This window comes from Capricornis sumatraensis, chromosome 2 (genome assembly GCF_032405125.1).
Source record: "Capricornis sumatraensis isolate serow.1 chromosome 2, serow.2, whole genome shotgun sequence".
NCBI classification, from domain to species: Eukaryota; Metazoa; Chordata; class Mammalia; order Artiodactyla; family Bovidae; genus Capricornis; species Capricornis sumatraensis.
The window spans coordinates 121,526,669-121,543,239 of NC_091070.1; the positions used below are offsets into that span (position 1 = coordinate 121,526,669).

Genomic DNA, 16,571 nt, shown 5'->3' on the forward strand with positions numbered 1-16,571 from the left:
AAAAGCTTAGGGTTGGAACTATAAGATCACAGGGTATATATAACAAACTTAAAAAAAAATGAGGTTGTTTTATACCAATCAACCCTCAAACCAACAGTATGAGAGAGCTTCCACTGTGCCACAATTTTGCTAATATTTGTACTGGTGGACTTAAAGATTTATCCTCATCTGGTACATATCTGTGCTAGTTATTGCTTTACTGCCTCTAAGCTCCAACACGCCCTTCCTTGTACTGGGGCCAGACACTGAAAACTCTATTTCCCATTGGTTCAGAGTTGGACTCTGCCAACAGAGAGCCCTGGAGTGACACTGAGAGGCTGGAAGAAGCAGTAGGGATTCCTCTTTCAGGGTTATATTTTCAAGTGGATCAGCACAGAGCCACCCTGGCAGCATTTCAGCACAGCTCTTGTAGTTCAGTGGTCAGTGCTCTCTGACCTGTTTCTGAACCACTAGTGACAGGTAGCAGGTTCTTACAGCCATCTACTCTTTTCTGAGGTCTAAATCTCAGCCTGGGGTAAGTTAGGGTGGGGGTAGTTATTTACTTTTCCCGCAGGTTCAGAAGTAGTAGCTGCTTTCGGCACATACTATTCCGTATCACCTTAAGAGTTATTTTATTCTTTCTAGTAGTTAGCTACCTTTTACCTACTTAACGGTCCTTTCCTAACCACCCCCCCAAAGTTAAGCTTCTTAAGATTTATTTTGGCTACCCCTGTGGCATGTGGGATCTTAGTTCCTGACCACAGATCGAACCTGTGCCCCATGCATTGGAAGTGTGGAGTCTTAACCACTGGACTGCCAGAAAAGCCCCTTAACGATCCATTATATTAAATTTTCCCTGTTTAAATTACTGGTATGTGATTTCTCTCTCCTGATCAGGACTTAACGTATATGATAAGTAATATTTTAGCAATTCCAGGGCTACATGACATGTGCTATCAAAACAGACTGAATGCAAAAGGAGGTAAGAAAATATAGCTGTCTGCTATTAAGCCAGATATTAAAGGGATCTGCAAGAACACAAAACACTATTAAAACTATAAGTTTTGGTTATTAACATTTATTGTTTTTAAAGTCATTAATAAATATTTAAACAATTTCTGGCTTGATTTCTAATATAAGTGCCAGGTAAAACTAAAATCTTCAATATATTATCTTTTATTATTTGTGATTTTTTATATATTCTGTATATAAATCTCTTGTTGACTGCAGAATATTTTTTCCCACTCTGTGGCTTGTCTTTTCCTTCTTTATAGTGTTATTTGATTAAATGGTAGGTCTTCATTTTAATGTAACTGACTTTATCAATCTTATGAGGTAAGGTCATGAGATATTCTCCTATCTTGTCTCCAGAAGATCTGTAGCTCTTTCATATTTGTATTTAATATGCAATTGATTTTTGTGTATGATGTGCACAGGATCTAATCTTTCCTACAATAGCAAATCTGCCCCAGCAATATTATGAAAAAGTTCTTTTTCACACAGAGACCAAGCATCCATATACACTGGTCTGTTTTTGACATTGTATTATGTTCTACATGTTTCTTTGGTTATCTCTGGGCAAATATCATTCTGCTTTATTTATCATAGCTTTATATCCAGTCTTGAAACCTGGTAGAGCCTGTCTTCCCACCTTGTTACTCTTTAAGAGTTTCTCGGCTTTTTCTTCGTGGGGGAAGAAGAGGAGGGAGCTCTCTGCACTTCCATACAAAATTCAAAATCAATTCGTACTTTAGTTGCCCCCACTGCAAGCTGAGATAACTCCACTGCAGGAGTCATCACATTACTGGTCCACACCTATCCATGCTGTGTCCAGGCTACACCATGTGTTATTTGTTGTCTAAATCTCAGATCATTAACAGTGCAAAGCGCTTAGTAAATACACAACATATGTTCCAGGAATTAATAAATTGTACAAAAACAAATTTGTAAAATGGGGGAAACTATTAAGATCTTAATTAAGATTGCACTGGACTTATAAATCAGTTTGGGAAGAAATGATATCATTAAATATTGAGTCTTCCCTATCCACAAATTATTTGTTTCAGTTTTCCATACTGTTTCTCAATTATGTTTTATAATTTTTTCAATGTGATCTTATACATCTTTTGTTAAGATTTCTAAATATAGCTGATTCTCTTTAGTTGTAGATTTTGTATTTGCAAATTCACCCATGTGCTAAAATTTATTTGTAACCCTAAAATTTAGTTCTCAGATATATTTTGTTTGGCTAGCAATAAATTTTTTAGAATATGACTTAGTTTCACACATTTAAAATCTGGGAAACTTCATATAGGAATCTAGAGTTTGACCTAGCTTAAAAATGACAAAGTTTTTTGGAAAGTCTGACAACATATGTTGACACTAAAGTCATGTTTCTTTACGATCATAGGCTAGAGCTGCATAGCTGCTGTCCCTTTCAGATGGATTTTTCCTTATAATCAACCCACTTCACTCACCTAGGTTACCTGCCTGGAATTTCTCAACATTTGCCCCTCCTAAATTAAAGTGATTAAAATGATAGCCTTAAATTAAGAGAAATGAATTTGCAAAAGTCTAACTGTGAACAGAAATTTAAAAGGGCGTAATGGTGGTTAGGATGCGGCTGTTTATGGAATACTAAAGCTTATATCCTAATATCCTCTCATTTATCATATACTTTACCTCAAATGGTAAAGAATCTGCCTGCAATGAAGGAGACTTGGGTTTGACCCCTGGATCTGGAAGATTCCCTGGAGAAGGGAATGGCTACCAACTCCAATATTCGTGTCTGGAAAATTCCATGGACAGAGGAGCCTGGCAGGCCACAGTCCATAGGCGTGCAAAGAGTCGGACACGACTGTGCGACTAATACCATATTACAATCAATTTCTTTATAAGTGAAAATATATTCTGTTTCACTCGTAACAGTCTTCTACTCCTGATTCTATTACTATTTTAAAATATATACAAATAAATGACAGGGGAGCTCTGACTTCAATGTTCTTATAGACAATCATCTTGGATATTTTATCCTTCTACATTAAATATTATTAAGATTCTGACTGAGATTACAATGAATTTATAGTCTACATTTTGGGAAAGAATAACAATACCAGATCGTTCCCTTCAAAATTATATATCTATCACTTCATTTACACATATTTTCTTTAATATCCTTTCAGTTCAGTTCAGTTCAGTCGCTCAGTCATGTCTGACTCTGCGACCCCATGAATCGCAGCACACCAGGCCTCCCTGTCCATCACCAACTCCTGGAGTTCACTCAGACTCACGTCCATCGAGTCAGTGATGCCATCCAGCCATCTCATCCTCTGTCGTCCCCTTCTCCTCCTGCCCCCAATCCCTCCCAGCATCAGAGTCTTTTCCAATGAGTCAACTCTTCCCATGAGGTGGCCAAAGTACTGGAGTTTCAGCTTTAGCATCATTCCTTCCAAAGAAATCCCAGGGTTGATCTTCAGAATGGACTGGTTGGATCTCCTTGCAGTCCAAGGGACTCTCAAGAGTCTTCTCCAACACCACAGTTCAAAAGCATCAGTTCTTTGGCGCTCAGCCTTCTTCACAGTCCAACTCTCACATCCATATATGACCACAGGAAAAACCACAGCCTTGACTAGACGGACCTTAGTCGGCAAAGTAATGTCTCTGCTTTTGAATACACTATCAAGTTCAAAAATTCTTCTCTGTAAAAGCTTTACATACTTATGTTATTTGGGGGTAAGGTTTCCTTACTTGGGGGACAGGAGGCATTACTTTGTGTTGCAAAAAGAATCTTTTTTCCCCTAATTACATTTAAAAGAAAATAATCACAATTTAACCATTTGTTTCCAACTTCAATAAATTCTGCAATGTACATCCTTTGAAGAAAATTTTGCATTTCTGATTTTTTTCTTCAAGATAGATTTCTGAGTCACATTCCTGGGTCAAAGAGGATGGAGAGTTTATAGGCTCTCAACTCCTCGAGAATTTCTGGAGGACAGATCATTTTAAGCCTTTCAACAAATTCTGCCAAATGGCTTTCAAGAAAGGGTCTAATTTATACTCTCACCAGCAGTACAGAGACGTCTGGCTTCCATTAGTAAAAAGAACTCCATTCTTTTGATTAGTGTGAAAAGTTGCATTTAAACTTCTATTTCTTTGTATAGTTGAGTTGAAAATTCTTTTCTTTAATTTATGTCTTCTGCCTGTCTCCATTCTTTGCTCGTTTCTCTATCAGGATGTTAAGTGTCTTGTCCTTGGAGCGTTTAGTTTTTACAATACAAAAATAGTTCCAACAAACAAACGAACAACTGGTTGCTAGTCCATGACTACTCAACACTGGCAGAGGCCCACAAAGGTGCACTGGGCCCATCAACAAACTTACAGGGAGAAGTTGGCCTTTATGCTTCATGGCAGAAGCAAGCCTTTCATAAATCCTCTAATTATATTGTTAATTGGTTACTATTAACATACATAGGAAGTCTAGTGCTTTTCTATGTTGAACTTGAATCTGGCTATTTAACTGAACTTTCTTATTCATTGATTCTATGTAGGCCAAGGGTTTGCAAACTACAAACCTCAGGCCAAATCTGGTCTGCTGCCTGTTTTGTAAATAAAGTTTTATTGGAACACAGCTATAACCATTTGCTTATGTATCGTCTATGGCAGATTTCATGATAGAACAGTAGAGTTCAGTAGTGGCAATAGAGATCCTATGACCTGCAAAGATTAAAATACTATCTGGTCTTTTATAGAAAAAGGTTGCCCACCCCTGATATAGGTAATCATATTATCTGCCAATAATGACAATTCTATCTCTTCTAAATGCATTCTTCTTACTTATTTAGAAATAAAGGGAATCTCAACCTAATGGTGAACAGTAATGATGATAAAGGGCATCGCTGTCCTGAAATGCTTTTACTATTTCACCATTAAGTGATTTTATTACAGGTTTCTGAAGATAACCTCCATTGAGTTGAAAACATTTTTGGGGCTTAGAATTTTATTTTAAAGGACAGTACTTTATTTTGAGATTATTCCATTCCTATATTTTTCTGTGAAATAGTAACACAAAGTAGTTGTTCATAAAAAAATCTTTACATGGTAAAACAAAAGCTGGCAACCCTGTATTAATCCATTAACTAGGTCATGAAACCTAAGTCTAAGAAACATTAGGTTAAGTTTTCCAGACTACGATGATATTTACAGCAGAAACCATAAGTGGAGTTCATTTAGCACACTGCTTTTCTTACTCAAAATTATACTGAATTTACATATGTAAAGAGGCAGCACAGAACATAAGCTATGGGTCTAGACAGGCTTGGGTAGGAACTCCGCCAAATACCATTACCCCCTACCCGCGCCCACCCCCCCCAGCTGCGAGAGCTTAGGCAAGCTATGTAATCTTTCTAAGTCAGTTTTCTTCTCCTTAAAATGGGGACAATAGTAGCAGCCACTTTAAATGTTGTTCTCAGGACTAAACAACCTGAAGTACACAGAGCACTTTGTATACGTATCTGGTCAATTATGAATTTTCAATAAACGTAGGTGCTATTACTGTTATTACTTTATGTTCTTCTGATGTGTGTATAAATCTTTATTACTTAGTACCTGAAAGTAAGACCACATCTTAATCTTTTGTGATACCAAAGCAGACCATCTCAAGTTTACAATCCAATGGAAGGGACAAGGATCATTCCATTGTGACTGGGTTAATACTAAGAAATGGGTCAATAAAATAGAATATTCATATATTCACACAATCACAACAAGTATATAATTTGAGGAAATATTTGGCTATTTTTATTTTTCCACATAACTGTTTATCCTTCAGTTGTGTATATATGTGTATGCTTCTTGCACCAAGCAAACAACTTACAAATATGCACACAACACAAGGAAAACACTATTAATACGGGGCAAATAAGATCAAATATGAGTGTTCCAGCACTTTGGAAAATGCTGGATACAATTTTGCCAAGAATGGAGTAAATTAATACGGAGTTAGGAGTAAATATTTTCATTTTCCCTAATTATAGATTTCATGAAGGGGGCAAGATTTCAGAAAGACTGTAAGAAAAATGGAAATACATAAAAATCACAAAACAGAAGAAACAGAAAGAAGTACAATCAGAGAGTATGAACAGGAGATACATTCTCCTGGTCAAATAAGGAGAAAACAGGCAGAGCATAGGTAACAGACAAGTTTTCAAGAAGGGAAGAAAAACTCTTTAAAAGAAAAATATGTGTATTACAAAAACAATTATAATGAACAATACAGACAAAATACCCTTGGATCTTCAAGCATGTGCAACTTTTATAATTCTTACTAATGGGTAGGATGGGAAATCAAAATTCTAAATTTTCTAAGCTTAGATCTCAGAGAAGAGCGAGAATTTACTTACTTCACTAGAGCAGCTGCTTCAGGAAGTACATCAGCAAATGATTCACGGAATATGATTGCGTTTTTCCTTTTACAGTTCTGTATGACATCATTGGCAAGGTAAAAAAGATTCAAACGGTGGGGATACGCAGCTGGAGATGAGAAAAGACAATAAAGAAAACCAAATGAGTCAAGTTATACTTAGTGTAACTTACTCCAAATACAGACAGACAGACAAACCAATGGATCAATTTACTGCACCTAATGCCTAAAAACCTTGACTGCTTTGGGTTAAGTTCCTGTTCAAAGTGTTCCTTTGAGCAGATTTCCACTTTACTTTGTATATGTTTGGCGCTAAAAAATACATTAACTTTGGAGAAGCTAAAACAAAACTGTTCTCCCAAACATCTGGGAAGATTAAAAACTGAGCTGAAGTAGTTGAATTTGTTGCAAAAACACCAGGGTTAGTGGAAGGAGTGTGGGCTTTAGGATCCAATCAGAATGTGACCTTAGACCAACTGCTTAACCTCCTTTCCATTATTATTGTAGACAGACTCTTCACCTTCCCATCTACTGGAAGAGAGGCTCCGCTGCCACTTTCATCACCAGGTGAATGTACTGGGAAATAAGTAATTTGAGCCCCAAAACATACCTCAGTCAATCTTTTTTAAAGGTCCAAGGCAAGGCCTAATCTGTTTACTATCTGGAACCTTGAGCCAAGCAAACCCAAGTTTCATTATTATCCTGAACAATCTTAATGTCCATATGGATGATTCATCACATTTTCTAGTTTCAACCTCAAATTCAGTGACCTCCAAGAACCACTTCTTTCTACACTTTCAAATCACCCTTTCTGACCACAACCACCCACTCTGTTCTGTCTGTCCTTCAATTTCATCAAGGTCTCTTTATTTTCTTTATTTTCATGTATAGTCTCTTAGAGTCTCTTCTAGTACTCAGTTCTTTACCAGTCCCAGAGTCTTTTTGATCCATTATCTAAACCACTCATATTAAGCCTGCATATACTTTTCATTCTCCCTACAGTTTATAGCCTATCACATGTATTCAACAAAATCCTAAATCTGGATCAATCCAACTGAATGTCTTTATTGCACCTGTATTTCTGTCCCTGGGTTCTGCTGAAGAAAAATCACACCAAGAGTATTGAAACAATTCAGTCTCCTCCTCACTGGGCCCTCCTTCCACGTGTCTTTAATTAGCATCTTCTCTAATTTGCTGTTGGACCTATTTCGAACCTTTACCACTCTTGTGATGCACCCTTACTTATACCACATTCTTTCTCACTCTTAGGAGATAAGCTTAATATGCTATTTCACAGAGAAGCAGAAATCATTAGATGGAACTTCTGTTCTCTCAAAAAATGTATCCATGGGGATTTCCCTGGTGGTCCAGTGGTCGGGAGTCTATGTTTTCAATGTAGGGGGCACAGGTTTGATCCTTGGTTGGGGAACTAAAAGTCCATATGCCATAGGGCTCCGACAAAAAAAAAAAAAAAGGAAACCATATTTAAACCAGTCCAAATCAATTTACCTGAGTTGGTTAAGATCTTTCAGATTTAGAGATCTGAAAGAGTATTATATAGTCACTGTCTCCACTTTGATTTCTAGTAACTCCATAATTATAGGAGCCACCTTTTTTCTGTACTTAAAAAATATGTAATCCACTATATGAGGAGTTTTATATAAAACATGCTATCTCATTTAAGCTGCCATCACTCCACTCACACGGCAGTTACTAAGGTTACCAATAAACTCCAACTTACTAAACCCAAAGGCGAGTTTTTTTTTCCTCACATTCAAAAAAAGCTTATTAGCACGATTAAAAACATTTTCTTGAATAATGACAGAATTTCTAAACATGAAAGAGGATCAGTGGCTATACTTTATAACCAGTATTTGCAACTGCAAAGACAGATTTATTGCCCAGTCTTCATTTTATTACAAACAACCCACATTTACTAGTTCCCTGTGAAATCATGACTATTGCTTTGGGAATGAGTTCCTACTGCAATTAAGTATAAAAAATATCTTCCATAATTGGACTGTGACCTACATAATTGAGTAAAGAGTTAAACATCATCCAAGAGTTGGGTTTTTTGTTTTTTAAAAAACATTCCTTTTACACACTACAAGGTAATAATTAGTATTTTGGCTTTTAAAAATCCTACATGATATTTAGAATGGCAGTCCCCAAAGGTCCTCCTTTCATATAACTGAACATGCAGACCCTCTTCCGGAGTGTACATTATCGGGGTGGACTCAGAAGACCTCAACCTCCACATGTTTACATGGGTTTGAGAACAAAGACAGCATCATCCAGAACGTAGTAGTCATTATACATGTCACCCTCACACGGGTATGGCAGTCTGGTGAAAGCTTCAATAACAAAACCAGCTTTTCTGAAAATGTCAGGCAGACTATTCACTTGTTTTTCCCAATTCTGTTCCTTGATTTCCAAAATTTCCAATGGTTTATCCCATTTGCCACCTACGTTCTCCACATAGGGATGAAAAGGTAAGACCAAAGAAAGGATGACCCTGCCTCTGGTTGGCTCCAAGACATTTCTGATATCTTTTTAACAAAGTCAGAGAGTGATCACAACGGTCCAGCAAAAGCTGATGACATCATACTAAAACCCCATCTTCTGCCATTCATTTATACCAAGCACTCTGTATTTCTTCTATAGCTGCCATGTCATAGTTTCAGACAGCTCAGTGGCATAAATTTCTTCAAAGTGAGGGCTCATGAATTTTGTGACCTCTCCATCTCCAGCACCTAAATCAAGAAGTCTATGGGTTTTCCAGTCTGGGTTAATTTTAAGCAGTCTCTGAAATGGATCTGGTGAAAACACAAACATTGAGCCTCTTCCTAGCAACCCACTGATAGATGTTCTAGACATAAATAGGTTAAAAACAGTTGAACCAGTGATATAATTGGATAAACAGCCAGTCCGATTTCTCACTGCTGTTGTTTAAGAAGATCTGTGTTCCTTGATCAAGGTAACTCTGAACAGAGACAGCCTGGAGTGACTTACATAATTTCTCTCTGTTGCACACACACCACGGTGGTTCTTGTTCCTGCCGCCCGCGGCCGCAGCCAAGGGCCCTGGCCACTCATCATGTTCACTTACAGGGAACGGGTGAGCGGGTTCCACAGGATCGACATCCTCCGCACCAGCTACACGGACGCCAGGCTTAGGCACAGTCAGCCCACGAGCAGCTCCACCCGCGGCTGGGGCCGGCCGCCGCCTCCAGCTAATGTTGCCGCAGCCGCCCAGGCTCAAGCCATCGCACCCAACTCGCCCATCCAGCCCGTTCAGGGCTGAGGCAGGGGGTCAAGGTGAGATTTTTCTAAATGCTATTTCTAACGAGAAGTATCATTTCCACCAGGCTTTTGGTACACAGAATAATCTAATAGATCCTCTTTGGGTTTCTGTCTTAATCGCTCTCTTAGTTCTCCTCTGACGTCTCTAGCTACTCCTCCATATATATACACAGGGGGCATGTACAGTTATAGGCAGCTCTGCCTGTGATCCTCCTCCTTTAAATGCTGATGCTTCCCAAGGTTCTCTCCTGAGCACTCTTCTTGATTTGTCAGTAGCATAGTGTTTTAAGATTTCAGGTTAGAAATCAGGCTGTTCCATTCCTGGCTTTGTCGCCTACTAGCTTTAGCTGCTACTGCTGCTGCTAAGTCTCTTCAGTCATGTCCGACTCTGTGCGACTCCATAGATGGCAGCCCACCAGGCTCCCCTGTCCCTGGGATTCTCCAGGCAAGAGCACTGGAGTGGGCTACCATTTCCTTCTCCAATGCATGAAAGTGAAAAGTGAAAGTGAAGTTGCTCAGTCCTGTCACGACCCCATGGACTGCAGCCCACCAGGCTCCTCTGTCCATGGTATTTTCCAGGCAAGAGCACTGGAGTGGGGTGCCATGGCTTATACATTACCTAACTCTTCTGTATGTTACCTTTTTCCTTTGAGAAATGACAACTTCATGGGTTGTTAAAAGAACTGAATAATAAAATCATGTCTGTAAACCATTTAGAATAGCACTCAGTCAACAGAAAATGGAACGCTATCAGCAGAACTATCCACATTTAACTACTACCACCTGTGTATCAATGACTCCAACATCCACAGATTTCATGTCTGGATTTCCCTTACCAGTCAACGCACACACCTACTTCAACATCTCAGAGGCACCCTGAACTTGATTTCTCAATATTTTATTAATAATCTTCCTCCTCGTCCATCTGTTACTGTTCTTATATTTAGCCAGAATTTCAGCAGTCTTTTTTGGCTCTTCTTTCTCTCTACCTAATCCTTGCCCCATTTTGATAAATCTGCAAGTCCAACCAATTTTGTCTCTAATACATGCCAAATTTATTTCCTTTCCTTTTCTTCCTACCACTGCTCTTTGCTGGGTTATCACTTTTGACCTAGACAACTACTGCAATAACATCTTAACTGTTTATCTTGCCTTGGACCTAATCTTCTCAAATTTATTCTATACATTGTTGGCCAAATTCATCTTCTAATATGTAAACATTATCCAATTATTTCTCATATGAAATCTGTCAATGATTTCCAACCACTTATTAGAAAATGTCCAAACACCTTCAGTTCAGTCGCTCAGTTGTGTCCAACTCTTTGCAACCCCATGGAGTGCAGCACGCCAGGCCTCCCTGTCCATCACCAACTCTTGGAGTTTACTCAAACTCATGTCCATTGAGGCGGTGATGCCATCCAACCATCTCATCCTCTGTCGTCCCCTTCTCCTCCTGCCCTCAATCTTTCCCAGTATCAGGGTCTTTTCCAATGAGTCAGTTCTTCACATCAGGTAGCCAAACTTTGGCATCAGTTCTTCCAGTGAATATTCAGGACTGATTTAATTGAGGATGGACTAAAGGAACCTTTAGGTTGGATCTCCTTGCAGTCCAAGGGACTCTCAAGAGTCTTCTCCAACACCACAGTTCTTTTAGCATCAATTCTTCGGTGCTCAGCTTTCTTTATAGTCCAGCTCTCACATCATTACATGACTACTGGAAAAACCATAGCTCTGACTAGATGGACCTTTGTTGGCAAAGTAATGTCTCTGCTTTTTAATATGCTCTCTAGGTCAAACACCTTAGTTTTCACTCATTTTCTGGATTTTTACCTTCTCTTCCAGTCTCATCTCTTCCCCTTCAAAGTTCTACCTTTAATGAATTACTCACAGTCCCCAGAAACACCTCACAAAGAATTTTCCTTTTCTATGATAACCTATCCAACATAATCTTCAGTGTTTTCTACTCACCCATAGAAAAAAGCCCCAAATTTTAAATTTAACTCATGTCAGATTCTGACCCCTCTCCACCTCATCTCTACTTTTCCCCAGAATGAATCATCCCAAAGTTTTGTTTTCTTTTTCTTTTCTTTTTGAGCATGCCCATGGCTTGTGGGATCTTAGTTTCCCCCTACCAGGGACTGAATTGAGGCCCTTTGCAATGAAAATACAAAGTTCTAACCAGGGAATTCCCACCCTCAACTACTACTGGAGAGATTAAGAGACTCAAGGTTTAGAGCAATCTAATATAACTAATCTGTGTTCCTGAAATGGATACAGGTTTGGACGTCAGCTGTAAACCACATTTCTGGATCAACTGAAGAAATTTGAATTTCTGGGGCTAGAGAAAACGAAAATTTACGGAAATGGAAATAAAGAAATAATCAACTGGGAGGAAAAAAACAGTAATTACAGAATGATCTCGTGTTAGAAAAAAATCAATGAAAGAGATCAGAAAGAATACGGAATAAAGTTTCAAGAGGACAGATCTCTAGTTTTTTCCCTTTTACCTACTTGTATTCTAATTTTCTATTAATATGATACATTTTTCATCTTTTCATAACTGATTAAGGAAATATAATAATTTCTGTCCAAAAAGTTTAACTGATTGTCTTGAAACTAATTTGTATCTCAGCCTGGATCTGTTCTTTGAACTTCAGACTCAGATACCCAAATGCCTAACCAATGGCTCTCTTGGATGTTTAATACACAGCTCAGACTCAACATGCGATGTTTTGATTTCTTAATTCTCTCCTCTCCTACAGTCTTCTCCATCTCTGTAAATGGCATTTTTTCTGCGGTGGCTTTTCTCAGCCAAAAATCAAGTCATCTTTGACTCCTCTCTTTCACATTACATATCCAATCAAAATACACATCTCATTAATGCTACTTTTTGAAATATATACAGATTTAGGAAGTTACAAACGTGGGAAGGAAGAAGGTTAGAAATAAACTCTGTGGTCCTGGATCGTAATTGGAAGTCTGGTATGAATTCATAGTTATATATAGAAAACATACAGTGAATAAACGTATGTGTCTACATACAACTATTTCTTAAATCTCTCCACTGAAAAGGCCTATAAGTAATAATATTCCAGGCACCTAATACCGAGATCTTTGTTTCTTAGAGGAACCAGGAGAAATGGCTGATTCCAGGCCAGGAAAGAAAGTATCAATACAAGAGCTGAGAACATCTTATTCTAGTAAAGTGCACGAAGAGTGACGTCCCAAGAAAACAGGCTCGACCTGCAAGAGGCTCCCACTGGGCAAACCTACTGAATGGATAAACTGTGTCAAAATCAATACTAGTAAAAGACTACGACCAACTGAATAAAGTAGCAATCCATGAACACATACTGATGAAAGTAATTAAAGAAATACACTGGAAGAGGAAAAGCCTGCCTTATAATCAAATGCCAACCTATATATGTGTAAGGAATGAAGGAATTAAAAACCAACATGTGGCAAATATCACACCAAAAACTGACTCAAGCAACAATCATGAATGGATGCTAAACCTGGTGAGAGACAGTTTAATGCAGAATAGGATTATTTGTAAAGTCTCAAACTTCTTGCCCACAAAACTGACAGATTAACATTTAGTTCAGTTCAGTTCAGTTCAGTTCAGTCGCTCAGTCGTGTCCGACTCTTTGCGACCCCATGAATCACAGCACGCTAGGCCTCCCTGTCCATCACCAACTCCTGGAGTTCACTTAGACTCATGTCCATTGAGTCGGTGATGCCATCCAGCCATCTCATCCTCTGTCGTCCCCTTCTCCTCCTGCCCCCAATCCCTCCCAGCATCAGAGTCTTTTCCAATGAGTCAACTCTTCCCATGAGGTGGCCAAAGTACTGGAGTTTCAGCTTTAGCATCATTCCTTCCAAAGAAATCCCAGGGTTTATCTTCTTTAGAATGGACTGGTTGGATCTCCTTGCAGTCCAAGGGACTCTCAAGAGTCTTCTCCAACACCACAGTTCAAAAGCATCAATTCTTCAGTGCTCAGCTTTCTCCACAGTCCAACTCTCACATCCATACATGACCACTGGAAAAACCATAGCCTTGACTAAATGGACCTTTGTTGGCAAAGAAATGTCTCTGCTTTTGAATATGCTATCTAGGTTGGTCATAACTTTTCTTCCAAGCAGTAAGCGTCTTTTAACTTCATGGCTGCAGTCACCATCTGGAGTGATTAATATTATGTTCCTCCAAATAGGCATAATGCTTTAAGAACACAGCATCACTTCTGCGGTATTTCTACCCAAAATTGAATAACCTGAATCGAATTTTTAAAATAATCAGACAAATACAAATTTATGGTTATTTTCCAAATTATTGATCTACAGTCTTAAAAAATTAAAGGGACATGAAAGATAAGGAAAGACCAAAGAACTGTTTCAGACTGAAGAAAATTAAAGAGACATGACAATTAATTCTAACAAATGGCCCTGGACCTTTAAAGACCATTGCTGACATAACCGGCAAAATTCAGCTAGGGTCTGTGGATTCGACAATAGTACTGTGTCAATGTTCATTTCCTGATTTTGGTGGCTGTACAGATGTTACACAACTGTTGCAATGTAGTGAACTGTGTCTTCCCAAAATTTACATGTCTTCCCAAATTCATATGTTGAAGTCCCTAACCCTCAATGTTCAACAGTATGTGAACTGTGAACTTCTACATGTTCAAGCTGGATTTAGAAAAGGCAGAGGAACCAGAGATCAAATTGTCAACATCTGCTGGACTATCGAAATAGCAAGTGGGTTCCAGAAAATCATCTACTTCTGCTTTATTGACTATGCCAAAGCTTTTGACTGTGTGGATCACAATAAACTGTGGAAAATTCTGAAAGAGATGGGAATACCAAACCACCTGACCTACCTCTTGAGAAATCTGTATGCAAGTCAGGAAGCAACAGTTAGAACTGGACATGGAACAACAGACTGGTTCCAAACAGGGAAAGGAGTATGTCAAGGCCGTATATTGTCACCCTGCTTATTTAACTTATATGCAGAGTACATCATGTGAAATGCTGGGCTGGATGAAGTACAAGCTGGAATTAAGATTGCCAGGAGAAATATCAATAACCTGAGATATGCAGATGACACCACCCTTATGGCAGAAAGCAAAGAAGAACTAAAGAGCCTCTTGGCGAAAGTGAAAGAAGAGAGTGAAAAGGTTGGCTTAAAGCTCAACGTTCAGAAAACTAAGATCATGGCATCTGGGCCCATCACTTTATGGCAAATATATGCGGAAACAGTGGAAAACAGTGACAGATTTTAATTTTTTGGGCTCCAAAATCACTGCAGATGGTGACTGCAGCCATGAAATTAAAAGACGCTTACTCCTTGGAAGAAAAGTTATGACCAACCTAGACAGCACATTAAAAGGTAGAGACATAACTTTGTCAAGAAAGGTCCATCTAGTCACAGCTATGGTTTTTCCAGTGGTCACGTATGGATGTGCGAGTTGCAGTATAAAGAAAGCGGAGTGCTGAAGAACTGATTTTTTTGAACTGTGGTTTTGGAGAAGACTCTTGAGAGTCCCTTGGACTGCAAGGAGATCCAGCCAGTCCATCCTAAAGGAAATCAGTCCTGAATATTCATTGGAAGGACTGATGTTGAAGCTGAAATTCCAATACTTTGGCCACCTGATGCAAAGAACTGACTCATTTGAAAAGATTCTAATGCTGGGAAAGATCGAAGACAGGAGAAGAAGGGGACGACAGAGGATGAGATGGTTGGATGGCATCACCAAGTCAATGGACATGAGGTTGAGTAAACTCTCGGAGTTGGTCATGGACAGGGAGGCCTGGCGTGCTGCAGTCCATGGCGTCGCAAAGAGTCAGCTGTGACTGAACTGAACCCCCAGTGTGACTGTGTCTGGAGATAAGGTCTATACAGAGGTAACTAAGGTTAAATGAGGACAAAAGCAGCCTTGATAAAAAGACATGAGTGTTCTTATAATAGACATCGGAGAACTCTCCTTCCTCCACCACATGAGGACACAGTAAGAAGGTAGCCCGTCTACAAGCCAGGAAGAGAACTTTTCCCAGAGACTGAACCTGGTCAGACCTTGACCTAGCCTTCCCATCCTCCAGAACTCTGAGAAAATCTTCTGCTGTTTAAGCCACACTGTTTGTGGTAATTTGTTATAGCATCCCAAACTTATTAATACAACTATATATGGAGAATAGCTGTTTTTATGGACATTGCTTCCCAGGTGGCACTAGTGGTAAAGAACCTGCCTGCCAGTGCAGGAAACTGTCTCTTCCTCTACTGTCCCCTTCTCCTCCTGCCATCAATCTTTCCCAGCATCAGGGTCTTTTCCAATGAGTTAGTTCTTTGCATCAGGTGGCCGAAGTATTGGAGTTTCAGCTTTAACATCAGTCCTTCCAATGAATATTCAGGACTGATTTCCTTTAGGACGGACTGGCTGGATCTCCTTGCAGTCCAAGGGACTTTCAAGAGTCTTCTGCAACACCACAGTTCAAAAGCATCAATTCTTCGGCGCTCAGCTTTCTTTACAGTCCAAGTCTCACATCCATACATGACTTCTGGAGAAACCATAGCTTTGACTAGACGGACCTTTGTTGGCAAAGTAATCTCTCTGCTTTTGAATATGCTATCTAGGTTGGTCATAACTTTTCTTCCAAGGAGCAAGCATCTTTTAATTTCACGGCTGCGGTCACCATCTGCAGTGATTTTGGAGCCCAAGAAAATAAAGTCTGCCTCTGTTTTCCCTTGTTTCTCCATCTATTTCCCATGAAGTGATGGGACCAGATACTATGACCTCAGTTTTCAGAATGTTGAGTTTTAAGCCAACTTTTTCACTTTCAGTAATTACAGATAAAGTCACTACAAATATCTCTTAATA

General features: G+C 39.1%; 1 protein-coding gene and 1 pseudogene across 10 annotated transcripts in view; both read right to left on the minus strand.

The window, feature by feature from the left end:
- RPRD2 (regulation of nuclear pre-mRNA domain containing 2) overlaps positions 1–16,571 on the minus strand; it is an 88,523-nt gene that overhangs the window by 42,321 nt on the left and 29,631 nt on the right. For all 10 annotated transcript variants that reach the window (XM_068964508.1, XM_068964506.1, XM_068964507.1 and 7 more), the window contains exon 2: positions 6,378–6,507. In XM_068964508.1, coding sequence (XP_068820609.1) covers positions 6,378–6,507 — 130 coding nt within the window. The remainder of the gene's footprint in view (positions 1–6,377; positions 6,508–16,571) is intronic.
- LOC138073531 (protein-L-histidine N-pros-methyltransferase pseudogene) lies at positions 8,660–10,704 on the minus strand (annotated as a pseudogene).